At 31.5% G+C, this 18,973-nt stretch overlaps 1 protein-coding gene across 7 annotated transcripts; it reads left to right on the top strand.

Annotated features, from left to right (window-relative positions):
- On the top strand, positions 1–12,530 carry LOC115967803 (late blight resistance protein R1-A-like). 7 transcript variants are annotated; one of them, XM_031086952.1, is made up of 5 exons: positions 1–200; positions 1,513–1,583; positions 1,716–1,723; positions 3,712–3,928; positions 9,288–12,530. In XM_031086952.1, the coding sequence occupies exon 5, from the start codon at positions 9,402–9,404 to the stop codon at positions 12,285–12,287; it is 2,886 nt and encodes a 961-aa protein (XP_030942812.1). In that variant the 5' UTR covers positions 1–200; positions 1,513–1,583; positions 1,716–1,723; positions 3,712–3,928; positions 9,288–9,401; the 3' UTR covers positions 12,288–12,530. The 7 variants fall into 7 exon arrangements, 6 of the variants coding, with proteins under 6 accessions (XP_030942812.1, XP_030942813.1, XP_030942810.1 ...); XR_004086553.1 differs by lacking the exons at positions 1,716–1,723; positions 9,288–12,530 and adding an exon at positions 5,571–5,702; XM_031086953.1 differs by lacking the exon at positions 1,716–1,723 and having other exon boundaries at positions 3,722–3,928.
- Positions 12,531–18,973: the final 6,443 nt, after the last annotated feature.

Below are 18,973 nucleotides of genomic sequence, written 5' to 3'. Positions count from 1 at the left end.
TTGCTTAATCCTAAAAGAGGAAAAAAACAAAGGAGGCTTGCTTGCTGTACGGAGAAAGAGGAAGAGAACAGCGTTTGACAGAACTAAACACAGTCCAGCAAAAGACAATTCCCTTCAATCCATCGTTTCAATATCATCTTAATTGCTGCTCTAATCGTTCTCAACCCTATATTTGTCCCCATCAACGGTGTATTCGGAAGGTACGCACTGATTTTCCTAGAACTTCTCACCAGGGCTTTTTCTTATTCGAATTTGAATTAAAACCCGGCTGTTTATTCTCTTTCTTTGGATGCTTTGGTTTTGACTAGGTTTTGATTTGATTTTTTTGGTTTCTCTCAAAAATTTTATTTCTCGATTTGATTTACAATAGTACTTTAGCTTTACCTTAAGTCAATTCGGTTCTATAAAGTTTCAAAGATGTTCAATTAAGTTCTTCCATTTGATTTCGTCAACTGCACTATTAGTTTCATTTTTTTTTTTTTAAATTGTTAATTTCTCCATTAAAAAATCCATAAAAATTAAACACTGTCCGACTATCGTTGCTTGGTGGTAGTCATCTTTCTCCTTCTCTCTGCGTTTTTTCGTCAAACCCTCATCGGAGTTCCAACCCACCGCTGGGCTGTTGTGTTTGGTTGGTTTCAGAGTCTTTTGGATTTGGCGATCAACCCGATGAGCTCTATCTCCGATCTGATCTGGGTCTCTAGATTTTTTTTCTCTCCAATCTAATCTGGGTCTCCTTGGATTCTTTCTCTCTCTGATTTGATTTGGGTTATCAATTTCAGTTTTTAGTCAAATCTGTTCTTATTTCTGATTTTGTTTGTAAAAACCAGATGAACCCCAAAATTGAAAAACCCAGAAAAATAGATTCATTGTTGACTAAATAGCGAATTTGTAAATTGTATGTGATATTGATAATTGACGTTGGATCCTTTTGTTCGAGTTTGTTGTGCTTTGTTCTGAATTTGTGTATTGAAACTTTGTATTTTGAAGCCATTTTTGGTTGTAAACAATGCAAAGAATTTTTTTGTTGTTCGTGTGCTGAGTTTGTTGTGTTTCTGGGATTTCTTCATTTTGTTTTATAATTAAATTAGTTTTTTTGCATTTTTTTAATAATTAAAAAACTGAAAGAAAAAATGCACTTAGTGGTAGAGCATTAACCGAAGTTAGTGGAAGACCTGAATTGAAAACTTAACGGTAGAGGGCCAGTTTTACATTTTAGCCTAAATTATATCTGCTTTTGTTATGTTTTATAGATTGCTACAATTGAATTTTTATTTATTTTTGGGTTTTCACTATAAAGAAACGGAATGCTTACTAGGTTTCAGGTTCATTAAATCACTGATTACAAGTTTCTCAATATAAAAAATAATAATAATAATAAAATTAAAAAAAAAAAAAAAAAACCGGTTCAGAATTCTGATATGTGACTATTTTTATTCAGTATTTTCAGTAATGGGTTTGTTTTGAATTCGTCTCTTTTGGATTTAAATCATTCAATTTCTTTCTCTGTAGTGATGATGTGGAATCTTTCTACAATCTGTACCCTTTAATTCATCAAAGCAGAAGCAGAAGCAGAGGCTGAGGTATTAATTTCTGTTCCTAATATTCTCTTCAATTATGGTTTATTGTCAATTTAGGAATTTCGACTCATAACCCTTTTCCTCTCTATCTGTTGAAATCTGGGGAAACACCCACCAAATGAAAACCTACATAAGTGTCAATGGTTAGTAATCCTTTAAACTTAATCATTTCACTTTAATTGTCGAGTTTTGTTTTCCCTCTTACCTGTTCTGTTATTTGTAAGGGGGATTGAAATTGTCGGATTTTGAAATAAGAAAGTATAATGTTCTTTATAGAAAACGTTTGTGGATGAAGTACAGCATGTCTTCTTTTCTTGTTTTGGATGGAATTAGATTTTTTGCAGTCTAAGTCTAAAGATATCCTGGATTTTTTTTTTTTTTTTTTGGTGTGGGAATTAAAGACTCTTTTAGGCAAAGATACATATATTTATGGAAGTTAGCACAATCTCCAGTTACATCTATAACTCCTATGTTGTTGGTAGTAAACTTTGGACTGTTTTCAATTGACAAGTAGAACTTCAACAAATACATTATTTGTGCTTGATGAGATTTATATGTATTGATTGTGATTTTTATGTTGCAGAATGATTAATAGATTTGAAAAAGACAAAAAAAAAATGTGTGGGAGTCACTGAGAGGAGGAAAAAATCCTTAAAATTGCTACATTTGGATGATTTAAAAGTTATATAGGCATGGCTTTATGCATAAATTTGTGATGTTTCTTTTGTTGCTTTTAAGTTTTGACATCTGATTTTTTTTAGTAAATGATCTAATGGTTTTTTCTCCTGTGTATGCAGGCATGGCTTTATGCATAAATTTGTGGTGTTTCTTTTGTTGCTTTTAAGTTTTGACATCTGAGTTTTTTTAGTAAATGATCTATTGGTTTTTTCCCGTGTATGCGTGTTTTTTAATATGCTATATGCGTGCCAATCTTTGGTATTATTCAATTCTAAGATACAGACGTTGCATTCTGTTAATCTCATAGAAGTTAACACTAATCATCTTGAATGTCATTTGATTTTCTGTCACATGTTAGTCTATTGGTTAAATATTTTCATATTCAAACTTCTATTTTGAGATGATGTCTTTAGGAAATGTCTTTGAAATTCCTATCCACAATCTATCTTTTCCGAGTGAGTTATTTTCTTAAAACAATGCTTACTCCTAAATCAGTTTTATATATGTTCATGATTATTGATATGCAGATATTTACAAATAGAATGTGCTTTTAATGGAGATATATATATATATATATATATATATATAATTTTAAATGCTTGCTGAACATTGAATTTACATTTTAAACCAGTTTAGTCTTGGTCCTATGAGCATTCAACATTACAAGCTTTTTTTTTTTTTTGCTTCTACTCAAATTCTGCACATGCATGTTTTTGCTGCATATTTCAAAATATTGAAAAGTGAAAGATACAGAGTTGTAGATATAAAGGGAAGGAACCAAATTGATTCAATAATGCCCCCCCTGTTATAATACTAACAGTTAAGCTGATTGTTTATTAAAATGTCTCATGTTATGCCACGTAGGATAAATACCCACTTAAACTTATACCACATGTACAGTTAAAAAAGCGAAAAATTATACTGTACAAATCTAAACCAATGTACCTGTTGAACATTCCATTGAAATGCAACTATAAAAGAAAAAACACATTATTCCACTTAATGTAACAGTAAGTTAACAGGTATTTCCTATTAGCATAGGGGGCAGAGTATTTTCGGGAATGGTTATTTTGAATTCATGTCTTTTGGAAATCCAAATTCTGATCTGTGATTATTATTATTAAATCCTTTTTTTCCAATGGGTATCTTTGATCTTTTGGTTTTTGTTAAATTTTTGATTCAAAATCTTGGTTTCTTTGTTTATGCTTGCCTTTTGGTAGTGCTTCCAAATTTCCATAGACGTTGATTTCACGTCTAACATTGAAAATTTCATTGCAATGTGGCAACTGTGGAATGACAATGGTTAAACACAAATGCAAAGGTGAATTTAGCCCTTTAGATTAAAAAAAAAAGAAAAGAAAAGCGGCCCCCCCCCCCCCCCAAATTTATGATGCTTTGATATTGAGTTTTTTTTCCTGTTATCTGTTATTAATTTTTAAATATGCCTTGATAGCAAAGAGTAGACGAGAGAATCAAAAGCGTGTCCAACAAAGGTTACTAGAATATCTAGGAAGAAAAAAAAATCATTCCAAGTTCGCTGTATTGGACAAGGGAACTGAAATCTGTTCTAATTTGAAAGAGATCATTGACTCAAATATGTTGGTGCCACACCAGATCCAAGATAATGTTTTGAAGGATGGCTAGAAGAAGAACAAGAAGACTATATCTAGGTAATACTAACCGTTATGCTCACATCTGAATTGGTTATGAAAAAATGGTTTAGAAGTTATATTAATAAAAAAAATTTCATAAACCTGAGTGGTTTTGTCATCTGTTACTTTGATTTGGAAACTTGGTCCTATTGATACAATTTACTGAATATATTTGACTACATTTGTTTATCCTAAGTGGTTCTGTTTGAAAAAAATCTGAAGGATTTGTCACTTTGTTAAAATTGTGAAATTTGAAAGTATAATGTTAATTACTTTTAGGCTTTGATAGAGGTTTATTTCATAAGATATTTTTAACTGTTGATTTGATTGTTTACAATGCTCAGTTTTATAGTTTTTTAAAATTGTATTCTATTCTTAAAATTAGATTGGCAACCTGTTTGGTGCTAAGAATTAAAAAGTGAATTAAAGGTAACCAGTTCTCAAGTTTGTTCCGTTGTGCCCTTTTGTTATTCACTTAATTTTTTGTTTTCTTTCAGATTATGAGAGATTTAATATTCTATATTTATGTTATGGTTTTATAATTGTTGGAGGATTTGTTTTAGTTTATTATACCATATTTTTCATTAAATTTTCGGTTTTGTCATAGGATATTCCAAACATACTAAGACTCTTATATCAACATCAAATTCAAGTGATGTAATATTTGTGATCCCAATTTTGAACTCAGTTGCAATTTTTACCTAATGTTGTTTGCTTAATTGTAGTTATGGATGGGGTTTTTTAAGGTAGATCTTGCTTACATCTCACTGTGTTAATGTCATTCTTTCCATCTTATCATTTTCTCTGTGTCTTTGATCAATTGAAGAAAATTGGACTGCAAAATGGTATTAGACAAATAACAACGGAATGCCATGAACAAGGAAAGAATTTGGAGTTGAGAAATTCAAAATGCAGACCTTTGTAGGAGATGACCAACTTTTCGAAAACTAAGGAAAGCTGTTAATCTGTTGTGGTTGGTCCTCGCTTTTTTCTTTTTTAAGTCTAAGTTGTTCAAGTATTAGGAAAGCCTTTAATATGTGGAATAAATAAAAAGGAATAGCATAATCTCAAAATATATTCTTCATTCTAATTTTATCACTGACAGATCAGATCAGTTGGTGTTTGTTTGAATTGCATCTAGTATTTTGTAAGTTTTGCAGACTCAAAGGAGGAGGGGACCAGACCTGCAATAAGAATTTGTCTCCATACAAACTGAACAAATATGATTACCACACAAACATTCATTTTAAATTCTCTTTTTTTCTTCTTTTCTTTTCTTTTTTCTCTTTTGGTATTTGTTTAGGTGATTTTGCAGATTTGCCTGCACCTAAGTATATCTTACATGCCCACATTGCCTATCATAAACCAAGAACCCATGCTACAAATAAATAAATGCTATAAACAAAATGTTAATGTTGTTCTAGATGTAAGTAGAGCATAGTGTAGACGTAATACTTCATTCTATTTTTATTACAAATAGATCAAATTAGTTGATGTTTGTTTTGTATTGCATTTATGATTTTGTAATTTTTATAGACTTAAAGCAGGAGGTTAACTGCATTTGAAATTCTTCTCCATCTAAATAGAATAATTATGATTACTACATAATTGTTCATTTTAAACTCTCTCCTTTTCTGTTTTTGTGGAGGTGATTTTGTAGATTTGCATGTCGATATTGCCTATCATGAACCAAGAACCCACAATATACACTATGGATTAGATTTGGATCAAATACTCTTTTTCCACAAGTCTGCAGACTATGCTAAGATCATTGTTTACGTTGTTTTAGACGATTGTTTTTAATTTTAAAATTTAAAATTATTTTACTTCTAAACTAAATTCTTTTTCTTTATACTGTCCATTGTTATATTGTAAACAAATAAATTAATGTTGTAAATATTATTGTTCTTTAGATAGTATAGCTATAATTGAGATACAAAATTTAATTCTTCTATAAAACGAATGGATGTACTACATTACCCAGATTAATTTTGATGTATTGTTATGTCAAGTTGATATTTTGAATATGTACAATGTTCCCGCGCTTTGCGTGAATTAAATGCTAGTCTATATCTATATCTATATATTACTAAAAGTTAAAGCGTAACATTTAATGCTGTTGTTCTCATGTTACGCCACATCAACTGCTATGTCATTCTTTTTTTCCTTTTCTTTTTTAAAATATAATTTGTCCTACAATTTTAAAATGATTTTTACAATTTTCAGCTCTATAAATATAGCCCGCTGCTTATTTATTTACTTCTAGTATCACCCTATAATAAATTCAGCCAACTACTTATTTATTTACTTCCACTATCACCCAATAATAAATCTGTATAATTAATCTAGCCCACCTCTTATTTATTTAGTTCCACAATCAAGCCCAACCCAAAGCCTTTTCAGTTCAGCTTTAGGATTTGTGTGAGAGCCTTTTCAGCTTAAAAAAAAAAAGAAAAAAAAAAACCCTAAAGCTTGAAAGGCTTCTACGTTTTGTTTAGTTTTGTTTTTGTTTTTGTTTTTGTTTTTCAATTTTCTTATAATTGTTTTTAGCATTTATTATCTCTTCTATTCTATGCATAGTTTTCTCTCACAAAAAAAGGTCTCCTCTCTCTCTCTCTCTCTATATTTTTTTTAATATTTACACTTTTCCAACATTTATCTCTTCCTTACTATTTCATCTCTCCACTACTTCAATCTTTCTCCCTCACTTACCTTTTCATCTCCCCACTACCCTCTACATTAATATCATTCTTCCTCTTTCTCTTCATCTTCCTTTATTTTTGTCTCTTCTTATTCACACCATCTTACTATAAATTTGTTACCATCTCTTCTATTCTATGCATAGTTTTCCCTCACAAAAAAAAAGGTCTCCTCTCTCTCTCTCTCCCTCTCTCTAAATTTTTTGGTGGATTTTTTATTTTTATTTTTCTTGCATCTCTACTTTAGGTTGATAATTTTTTATATTCTTTAAAACTCTATTTTGGGTTAATGCGATTTAGTTTTGTTTTTAAAATTGTGATGTTGTTTTTTTTTTTTTTTTTTTTTTTTTTTTTTTTTTTAAATTCTCTTTGATTGTTAAATGTTATCCTATTGCATTCTAAAGAATTAAATATAGCATATAAAAATACAATATTATTCTATTTCATAGTATGATTTGGATAATTTGGTATTTATTTTGTTACATAGCATGATTTTTTATAGTACTCAATTTAGAAGTTAAACTATGAGATTTTACTAATTTTTGTTTATTTTCTAATCCTTTGTGGTGGACAAAGTACTTTTAATAGTTGTATTAGAAGTACTCTATAATGCCATTTATTTAAAGAAAAACAAAGGTTAGCCAAACGAAAATAATTGGATCGGTGACAAATTTTAACTTTTGCAATTTTAATTTTAATTTTATTATTTTATAACAATGCATGTATAGAAATTTAATTCTTAGATTTTGCTAATAATTTTTTATTTGATAATATGTTTTGGGCGGTCGAAATTATAATTTGTACAAATAAAATAACCTTAATAGATTATCAAAAACAAAATTTTATCCTAATATTGGTTCAATTAATTATTGTTAAGTTTTATTAATTTTTTTTTAGTTTCGTTTTTTTGGTGTTTTGGATTGTTCCTATATTACATTTATAATTGTTCCTATAATAAATAAAAATATAATTACGAAATACATTACTCATTATTAGATTAGTTTAAATTGTAAAAAAAAAATTTAATAAAACCATCATAAAAATAATTATCACGTGCAACGCGTGGGTTCGTGGCTAGTATATATAAAAGCAAAAACCTCATGCGGAAGAGCATGAGGTTTTGCCATATGGCACACTATTTAAAAAGATAATTGAAATACTCTTAAGCCACAAGATAAGAACAAAAAAATAGGGAATTTTTGTTTCTTTGATTCAATGTTTCAAGACTTTTCTCATTAAAGAATAAGGATTCTTTTGTATGACTATTTGTTTTCTTTGGTTCAATGTTTCAAGACGAACCTCTTGTACTTCTACTCCTTTATATATAGCCCAAAACCCTTCATACCATCTCATTTCAAATACATCCTGACAAAGAATGGTGTCATTTATCTTCAACCTTTCAATGACACCTATCTAGCTCCAACTTTGTCATCCTATATAATCTTAAAATATATGTATTGGCTATAACCAAGGAAGAGGGCTTACTTCTTTTATTGAATGTTGACAAATTATAGTTTTGATATTAAGGTAAGAAGTTGTGGGTTTTGTAAAGGCTGTAATTGGCTTTGGATTTTTGGGCGTTTGGTGTTAGAAAGTCATAAATGTATTTTGTTTTAGAACTAAAGAGAAATAGAAAGAAACCTTCTAATTTATAATTGATGAGATTAGTTGTTTTTTTATATTATGTTTTAGAACTTATAATTTATAAGTTTCTTTGTAGTTTTTTACTGCTATTTATTACAATATCGATATGCTCCATGATAATAAAAGTAAAAGTTATTGATGATTTTAGAGTGTATTTTGTGTTTTTATTATTATTATTTTAACGTGGAAGCTTTGCTAAAGGCAATTAAATCTTTGATAAATGGAAATGTTTAAACCATCTTTTCTTTATTACATCACATTCTCTATACCCCAATACTTACAAATGATTTCTTTTTTCTGAGATGAAATGAGTGTTTGAAATTTGGGGCTCGGTATTTGGTTTTGAAAATAGAGTAGTTGAGAAAGTATTTGTGGTTGCTCAAATTTTTGTAATTTTAGGTTATGAAAGTGTTTTATGCTTTGAATTTAAATTTATAAATTTCAAAATCATTTAATAAATTTAAAAAATAAAGTCTACAAATAATATAATATGTTAGTCTCCTACATATGTCGAAAATCTTAACCGTTCCAACTTTAGAAATTAGTAGAGAGATTCCACTCAATAATCGGAAACTAATTCTATGACAATTCTCTCATTATATAAAATATGAATTAAAAAATTTGAGTTTCAAAGCATTTAGCAATATTGCAGTAAAACATAAATATTATACAGCAAAATGAGTATTATAATAGGTCTTAAAAAAGACAAATGATTTCAAATGAATTTGCAAAGTATCCGTGCATTGTGCGGAAAATTATCTAGTTGAGAATAATTTTAGGACCACAAAAAATTACATAATTTTTATTACAGCTTGTCACTGTAAGTGGTGGAGGTGTGGGTAGGACACTAGAACCACAATAAAGTACACAATTTTTATCCCACTTTGTCATGCGACAATTTGTAAGCTGTGGAAGTATGTACCATTACAGAACATAAACATTGTTGTTTGCATGAACATTGCTGTTTGCACCCTAAAACTTTCCATGAACTGATCAGGACATGAATATTGCTGTTTGCATCCTAAACTTTCCAGGTAAGAAGTGACTTCAGGCGTTGGAAAAGGAAAACGATTGGGAACCTTCCCTCACTTCATTTCCAACTTTAAAGTAAAACACTTTCCTTCCGGACATTCCCGTTCCCAATAGAGATGGCAGACAGTGTTGTTACTTTCCTGTTGCAGAACCTGACTCAGTTGCTCACCCAAGAATCAAAACTGCTTGGTGGAGTGGAGAATCAAGTCAGGTTACTTCAGAATGAGCTGTCTCTGATCAACGTCTTCCTCCAAAATACTAAAGGGAAACGACATGGCAATGAGTTGGTGAAGCAGGTAGTAAGCCAAATCAGGGACGTAGCCTATGAGGCTGAGGACGTTATTGATACCTTCATCGTGACTATGACAAAGCACAGTAGAAGAGGCAAGCTGAGGAAGGTAATCCATTGCTTTGACCGAGCAATAGCGCTTCACGAGGTTGCAAACAAGATACAGAGCATCAAGAATGTCATCAAGGAAATCTATGACAATCAGAGCAAGTATGGCATAGAAATAGCTGAATCATCTAGAGGAGATGCAGAAGTGGAGGAGATACTGCACAGACGCAGGAGATATGTAGAGGAAGATGATGTGGTGGGCTTCAATTATGACACAAAGGCATTGGTGAGGCACCTTATTGAAGGGAGTTCGCAACGTAATGTTGTCTCAATCATTGGCATGGGTGGCCTAGGAAAAACCACTCTTGCTAGGAAGATCTACAACAACAATGATGTCAAGAATTACTTTGATGTCCGTGGGTGGGTTTATGTCTCTCAAGAATATAGAATCAGGGAGTTGTTGGTTGAAATTTTGAAGGGTGTGACTCCAAGGCCAAAACTGAAAAAATTTATCTTGAAAGCAGAATTGAAAGATGAATTATTCCATGGTTTGGAAGCTATTTATAGCTCGAATAAGGATAAATTGAAAGGGACACTAATCGAAAACTTGAAAGTTATCGAGGAAATGAGTGATGAAGAATGCAAAAAGACATTCTCTAAGGTCTTGATGCTGAAGAATGCAGAGGAACAAATACAAGACCATATAACGAAAATTTCACAAGACCAAAAATTGAATAAATTGTTGTTGCGTTTTGTGAAAGATATATACAAAAGGAATGGGGATGGATGGCAAGATTTGAATGATGATGAATTGAAAAGTGGGCTGTTCGAATGCTTGAAAGACAAGAGGTACCTAATTGTCATGGATGACATCTGGAAAACTGAACTATGGAATGAGGTAAGTACCGTCTTTTGTGATAACTTGAATGGAAGTAGAATATTGATCACTAGCCGAATAAAAGAAGTAGCATTACATGCAAGTAGTCTTAATAGTATTCCTCCTATTCCCCCTTATGAACTCCCATTTCTTAAAGAAGATAATAGTTGGGAACTTTTCTCTAAGAAGGTGTTTCGGGGTGCTACGTGTCCTCCAGAACTTGAAATACTAGGGAGAAAAATTGTCAAAACTTGCCATGGTTTACCACTTGCTATTGTGGTATTGGGGGGTCTATTGGCGAATAAGGAGAAAACACATCGAACATGGTCAAAATATGCTGGCCATGTGAATTCGTATTTGACTGAGGATAGATCAAGTTGCATAGACATATTGGCTCTAAGCTATAACCACTTACCCCAGTGCTTGAAACCTTTCTTTCTATATTTTGGCATATACCCAGAAGACTTTGAGATACCAGTGAGGCAACTATTCCGACTTTGGATATCTGAGGGATTCATACGGCAAAATGGGAACAGAAATATGGAGGATGTTGCTGAAGACTACTTGGAGGAACTCATTGATCGAAGCTTGATTCAAGTGGCAACGAAAAGGCTAGATGGAGGAGTCAAAACATGTCGTATCCATGATCTTCTACGAGACCTCTGTATATCGGAGAGTACTGAAGAGAAGTTTCTTGAGGTTCGTTCAGATGTTAACCTTTCAGCCATAAGCATCTCTCGTAGAATTTCCATCCACCATGCCAACCAGCCATATATTTCTTCCAGCCCTTGTAAGCCTTCAAATAGTCGTTCTATAATAGGCTTCGGGGGTGTTGTTGAGCTCGAGAGTCCTTCTGATAATTGCTACTTGGAATGGATTTGCAAAAGTAACAAGTTGGTTCGGGTGGTAGAGCTCAGTAATATGGGCATTTGTTGCTTAATCCCCAACAGGATTGAAAACCTGATCCTTTTGAGGTACTTGAGCATTAGATCTGGTGAGCTTCATGTCATTCCAGATTCCATATGCAAACTTTTCAATCTAGAGACGCTGGACATGAGAAATTCTATAATACAACGCTTGCCCAGGGGGATATGGAAGTTACAAAAATTGAGACATTTGTACCTGGATGGGCGAACATCACTACCTATTACTGACAATGACGCAGCATTGCCTAATATTCAAGTCCTTACTGGTATAGCTGTAAATCAAGACGTTGAGAATCTCTTTGCCAAAGGCAGATTTCCTAATGTAAGAAAATTGGGATTGTATTCTTCAAGAGCATTGGAGTCAAAGCTTTTGTCAAGTCTGCATCCCTTGTGTCATCTACAAACTTTGAAGATTTACTTTGATCTTTTCGAGGTTTCGAGTCCAATTTCATTCTACTCAACCCTCACAAAGATAACCTTACTTTGTGCAAGCTTATCTCCGGCGGGCTTGGGAGTGTTGGGTAGCCTTACCAACCTTCGAATACTCAAAGTACGAGGTGTCATGGATGTCCGGTTCCAGTTCACCCTTGATTGCAATGAAAGTAGTTTTCATCAACTTGAAGTCTTTAAAATTGAAAAAGTAGATGTTTTACAATGGACTATGGAGAAAGGTGCAATGCCAAGCCTTCAACGTTTGGTCATCGAGCGTTGTGACTTTCATATAATGCCCCCCAAGGAACTATGGTGCTTGACTGCCTTGCGGGATGTGGAAGTTTTATATCCCTCTCAAAAATTGGCAAAGATGCTTCAAAAGTTGCGGACGAGGGATGGATGTAAGCTCCATGTCTATCCACCTAATTGAGAAAAAGATGCTTTATTTAGGTTCAATTATATTATATTAATTTCTTAAGTTTTTTTTTTTTTTTTTCCCATATATTTAAGACTTCTACTCTTTTTTTTTAATATTCTTTTCCCTTCCCAACAAATGAGGGAATTTGAATCTAGATTCTCTATACAAGTGAGACTGAATAATATTACTAATTCTATTTATGGTGATAGATCCGTTTTGGTTTGAAGATATCTTGGGACGCTACTTAAAAAAGTTCAATAAGTATGTGCTTGGTTTCAATTATATTAATTTTTAAAGTTTTCTTTTCTTCTTATATTGGAAACTTCCACTCACTTTTATTTTTTTCAACAATTGAACTCACAACTCACAAGCCTTATTTCTATCTGCCCCTAGTTAAATAGTTAAATTACATTGTATGATTCCAAGAAGATTATGAATTGGTAATTGATAACTGAGATAAGTCATTGTTGAATTAGGAGATGATAAGAGAAAGGTATTAGAACTTTCATAAAGAAGTATAAAAAGCCTATCTCAATTGATCGCTCTAGTCGGGACAAATTTACTGTCTTTCCATGAGAAACATCTTAAAACACACTCACACACGGGAGAAAAATCAAAGGCTAAAATTTTGTTTTCGTCCATAAAATTTATAAGAAAATAGAATTTCATCCCTAAGTTTTAAGAAGTTTGTTAGGGTGAAACATTATATGTCCTGGAAAATCTGAGTAAAAACACATTTTTGATGTACTCGAGGCTTTAATTTTGTGTCCAAAAATATGTTGAAGAACTACATTAAAGATACAAGAAAACTAAGATTATGAATCAGACAAATGAGTGATATAAGTGAGAAAATTCAGCATGCATTTGAAACATGCCCTAAAAAATTTAGTTCGCTGGTGGAATCAGTCAAGTTACCCTGCCATAACGCTATTTTTATGGATACCTGTTATTGCCCTTTTTTTCTTAGTCCTTTTTTTTTTTTTTTTCAATGCTAAACAATATTTTTTATTCTTTTACTATGTATATCAATATCTAACAATCAATTCATAATGTGTGAACCGAGCATGAATATGTACAATTGTAACTCACAAGGCTTCTTTCTATCTGCACCTGGTTAAATAATTTATGAACCAAGCAGTTAATAACATTGTATGATTACAAGAAAATTATCAAACAGGAATTGATAATTGAGCTCCATCATTGTTGTCTTAGGAGATGAAAAAAGAATGGAATCAGAACTTTAACGAAGAAGTGCAAAAAGCTTGGTCACTTGATTGTCCCAGCCAGGACAGTTAGACTAGCTGTCCTTGAGAAACTTCTTAACACACGGGAGAAAAATCAAAATTCTAGTGCAGCAGAATTGTTGACATTTAGTTCCTGGTTCTATATAATTTGCCCCAATTACCATATGATAATAAGTGATGCTCTTTTAATTTTTTTGAGGACGTTTGAGCATGCTTCACATGCATGCTGAAATATAATATGTATGTAATCACAGACCTTTATTGGTGACCTTAAAGTTAACTTCTGAGGCTTTCTACTAACCTAAGTTGTTTCCCATTGTTGTTTAATAGGGCCACTTCTCATCTCACTTCTGGCTCAAGAACTAGAAATCCGCTTCTGCCTAAAGTTATTATTTTTAATTATCCTTGTGTGGATTTGCAGATTTATATATATCAAAAAGTTGAAGCGTAGAATTTATTATTACTACGCTTTTGTTGAGTTGCATTAGTGGCCATGTTATCATTTTCTTTCCATAATTTCTTATAAAAATATGTATATAAATATTAATGTATGCAATAATGCATTACACCTTTACTCATTCTCAAAACTAATTATAACTTATTGATCATGATATGACCATCACTTTTGATTACCATAACTTTACACATTCTTGAACCTATATGCAACTTATAATAGAAAATACATCTGATACAAACACTTTGGGCAGAAACACTATTTATTTATTTTAATTTTATATTTGCCCAAAAAAAATCTCATTCCACCATTGTATTTATATTTGTATGTTAATGTAGTATTCAAAGTCAAGTTGAAGGTCCAATTCCTCTCCTACTTAGAGAATCGTATGTTATTTTCATTACCTTCAAGAGATAGAGTTGATAATAAAGCTCTTAACAATGAGTTTTTTTTCCTCACTCTTTTTCTACTTTTTGTATAAAATATTACATGTGAGTGGTTTTCTTGATATACCTATTTGTGGTGAACCAACTTTCTTTACATGGTACCGAATTCAACTTGAATAATGCCTTCAACAGGCACATGAAAAGCAGACGCATGCATAATAAATTAATTTAAAATTTTAATGTGATAAAAATTCTTATTGATTACTTTAACAACAAATCACTTCCATTATATTGGATACATTATTTATCATATATTATGGTTTTACATCACTTTCTTATTATAATTATTATTAATATTTTGAGTTATGTTTTCTAATTACAAATCAGCATTCGGCCCACTTCGGTTTATTTAGTTTAGTTCGGTCTAGTTTGGTCAACTTCAGTCCAGTCGGTCTATTTAATCCATTAGGTCCTTGTTGGTCCACATCGGTCTATTCGGACTAATTTAGCCTATTTTGGTCTATTTGGTCCACTTCGGTCCATCTAGTTTACTTCAGTCTACTTCAGTCTAACTTGGTCTATTTTGGTCCAATTCAGTCTTATTTGATATATTCGGCCTATTTCAGTCTACTCAGTCCATTCGATCTATTTGGTCCAATTTGATCTATTTAGTCCAATTCAGTCTATACGGTCAAATATGGTCTATTCTGTTCATTTCGGTCCATTTAGTCTATGTTGGTCCAATTCGGTCCACTTAAGAATGGTAAAACCATAAAAGATAAGTTTGGGTTGAGAGTTCTATCAATTATTTGAGTAATATCAATTGTAATTATATGTTAAAGTTTTTTTTATCATAATTATCTCATTAAAACAATGAGAATTTGGATAATAAATTTGAAACTTAAAAATTTTAGTTATACCAAAAGAAATTAGGAAAGTATAATGCATAATAACAATAGTTAAAAGAATATGGATCATTTAAAAAAAGAATAATGTCAATAAAAAATGATAAAATTATATAGTTGTATAAATAGAGTAATGAAAATTACTTTTGGAAATTGTTTAATTTTTAGGCAGAAAAAATTATCTTCAATAAAATTTAGAAAATAAATTATACATTATACCACATTTTAATATAACTATATATTCTCATGCATCACATAAGTTTGTGACTAGTTATAGTAATTTGTCAATATAAACACTTCAGATACCCAAAAATAGATGATAAAAGATAGGTTAACACTAAATACCTGCTTTTTATTGTTAAAGTAAATGGAATAAAAATATATGAAGAGAAATAAAGATTGCAGAGTAAGATTACATGGAATTAAGGTGACTCGGTTATAATGGACTAATTACTTGAACTAGGAAAAGATATTAGGTTTTTTGATACAAGAAACATTAGGATTCTTAGTATAATGAACCTGAATTGCCATAATACAATAGACTTGGAGCTTGACTAGCACAATTTGGGCTTGTACACGTCTATTTTTAGTCCACAACTTCTCTGCAATTATCAACTTTGGCTAGTTAGCAACCATTATTAGTCGAGTACAAGCTAGTCACAATACGCATTGAAAAATACTTAATCACCAAATACTAGAAAATATATGTAGTTAAAAAATTATCAACCATCTAGGCAACCAAAGATAGAAGTTAAAAAATAAAAATAGCGCAGCAATAAACTCTCAATCTTTGGAGTCTGAACTATCAAATGGCATCCCTTGAATAAAAAAGATAAAGGAATGTAGACCTAGAGGTTGTAGCGAGTGATATTGTATTAGTGATATTTTGTTTCAGTCTGAAATTTTACATCTTGTATGGTAGGTGAAATAATTGAAGGTTATGCAATTCAGCAGAGAAAGACATTGTAAAACTTTTATCTCAAATCCAGGCCCCGGAATCTGCAATATGAGCTGAAAAAGGCCTGCAACAATACATTTATAAAGATAAATTCAGCTGCTGTGCCAAAGTTTTGTTCAATTGGGATGGAGTAGCGCCCTTAATTTGTGAGCAGGACATCAGTTTGTATTCAAGTCACCTCTCTGCTTTACTTCAAAGTTCAAAATATAGCGTCTATCATCCCACTGCAAGTGTTCTTTCTTTCCATCTAAATGCCTCATAACCTAGCCACTAATCTTGTCGGGTCCCTTAGAACGAGATGATTCAAATATTTGTGGAACCCGATGAAGCAAGCTGTCCATCTCCCATAGAAATTCAGCCTTTACTGGTTTGTTCCATCTTCTAAGGCCCTAATCTTTCAGATGTTCAAAAAAGAAAACAGTGGAATACAATTATAGATGAGTATATATTAAGTTGGAATCATGTTTTCAATAATGGCAATAGCAAACCAAAATGAAATTATTAATTGAAAAGAAAATGAGCAATTTAACACTGTATACTGATGAAAATACACTTTATTAATTTTTATAACCATTCTTAAGTCCAGAACCTCAGTACAACTTTGTAAATTACTAAAGACGACGTTTTTTAAATGTAAAAGCAAAAGTCATGATTGTTATAATAGGTGAACGTAAATTATAACTATAGCGAGATCAGACTGACCAAATATAACTTTATTAAGAATACTGATCATAAGGCCTCCACACCAAAAAAAAAAAAAAAAAAAAGAATTATGATCATAATTCTTTTTTTTTTTTTTTTTTTGTTGGAGAAATCTTAGTTCAGGCATATAATTACAAGTTTCAAAATATATAGTCAACCTCTACCAAGTAAAAAAAGTAAAAGTTTTACCCCTGAATGAGATGGAAAGGACAACTAATGCAAGTTGTGAGCATTAGAAAACCAAATCCAGCATAAACAATCGGCATGCCAGGATCAGTCAGAGAAAAGCCATGATTAGTTTCAACACTAATAAAAATAAGCAGTCAAAGAAATTCCTATATTTTATCAGTACAGCAGTTATTTTTAGTCATCACCTTCAGGTCAAGGCCAGTGCATTCCATCTACAATAACTTGTGCAATCTGTGTCATTTGGTTGGTTAGTGACAATTTAGTATAGATCACAAACAAGTAATGATCTGAATTTCGATATAGAAAAGTGTAAAGGAAATTAGAATGAAGGGAAAATACTAAGAAGGCAAAATACACTAACATGCGTTTTCCCTTATCCTCCTCGTTGGCTGTACTACAATACAATCAAGGGAGGCAAAAAAAACCACAAATCGTGTAGCCAACTGGGTTTGTACGACATGTCATTCATCATCTTCTCCACGGTGTCATGTTTTTTTGGGTATAGACTTAGTTAGTTGGTCCACCACGTGTACCTATTTGATTAGTTGGTAAATCTGTAACAGCTAGGGCGGTAAATGAGTCAAGCTTTGTTAAGTAGTGTGTGTTTGAGCTTGGTTTGTCAATAAAAATCAAATGATCAAATGCTCAAGCTTGGCTCGACCTTGAAACAAGCTTAAAAACATTGTTTGATCTTGAGCTCGTGAGAATGCTAAAAAGCTTGAATTTGACTTGACTTGGCCTGGCTTGATTTGATTAATTAGTCAAGCCAGCTCAAGCTTAATATCAAGTTCAAACTTGAGCTCAAGTCAAGCTTTTTAGTTTGGAATCCAAAAAAATTGCATCATCAAATACTTATGTCACCAGAAATCTAGTAAACAAAAATAATAATAATAACATACTCATTTTATCATACTTCTAATCAAGTAATCAAAAAATATATATATATATATATATAATTAAATCCACCCATTCATCAAAATTTTATAGGTCAATGGTTTGATATGGGCTAGACATGATGATTGATGAGGTTAATGGGCAGATCTGGCTTCTTTTTTTTGGGCTGCACATGGAAACGTGTGTGAGTGGCTTTATTTTGGGCAAGTGGGCTAGGTCAGGTATTATGTTGGGCTTAACTGGGTGGGTAATCACAGGTCCTAATAATAAAAAAATGGATTTATTTTTTAGGCCAGGTCAGACAAAAAGTTGGGGTTTATAAAACTGGGTCGGTTTTTTTATATATTTATTTTAAGAAAAATAATATCTTCACAATATTTTTATAATAAATTTTAAGTGGCAAGTTATTATTGATTGTTATTGTTAGAGCAAAAAAGTAATTTGAGTGTTAGGTTTAAATTTGAACCAATAATAAAACCACCTATAATTTGTTGTGAAAATATTGTAAAAATATTTTTGGACATAATACCTCTCTTATTTTAAATTATAAAAGTTGCAATGGTGATATTAGTGGCAAGATGGGAACTCCGGCAGTGCGTGACCATTTTCTGCTGGGGAAATCTCCAGGAAATACGTGGGTTGCTTGGGAGATAGAAGAATTTTTTTTTTTAACTAAATGGTTTGGTTGGGTTCTTATACCAAATAATATGAACGAAGATAATTAAAAAAGATAAATTAGTCAATATGGGGATAGAATTTTTTGGTTAATTTTTCTATTTAAGTTTCATTCTTCATAAATAATACTCATAAAAATATAACTTTCCTGACAAATACGATTTTTTTTTAAAAAAAATTCTTTTATTTTATCTATAGTTATTAAAAACTTTAAATATTTAGCTACAAAAATAGAAGATAACCCCTCAAATATTTAAGTTAGTTCAATGATACTCTTAAAAACAATAGAAT

The sequence above is a fragment of the Quercus lobata genome, chromosome 11 (assembly GCF_001633185.2).
Source record: "Quercus lobata isolate SW786 chromosome 11, ValleyOak3.0 Primary Assembly, whole genome shotgun sequence".
NCBI lineage: Eukaryota > Viridiplantae > Streptophyta > Magnoliopsida > Fagales > Fagaceae > Quercus > Quercus lobata.
Note: the sequence above shows the minus strand (reverse complement) of the source record. Positions and strands in the feature narration are given on the sequence as shown.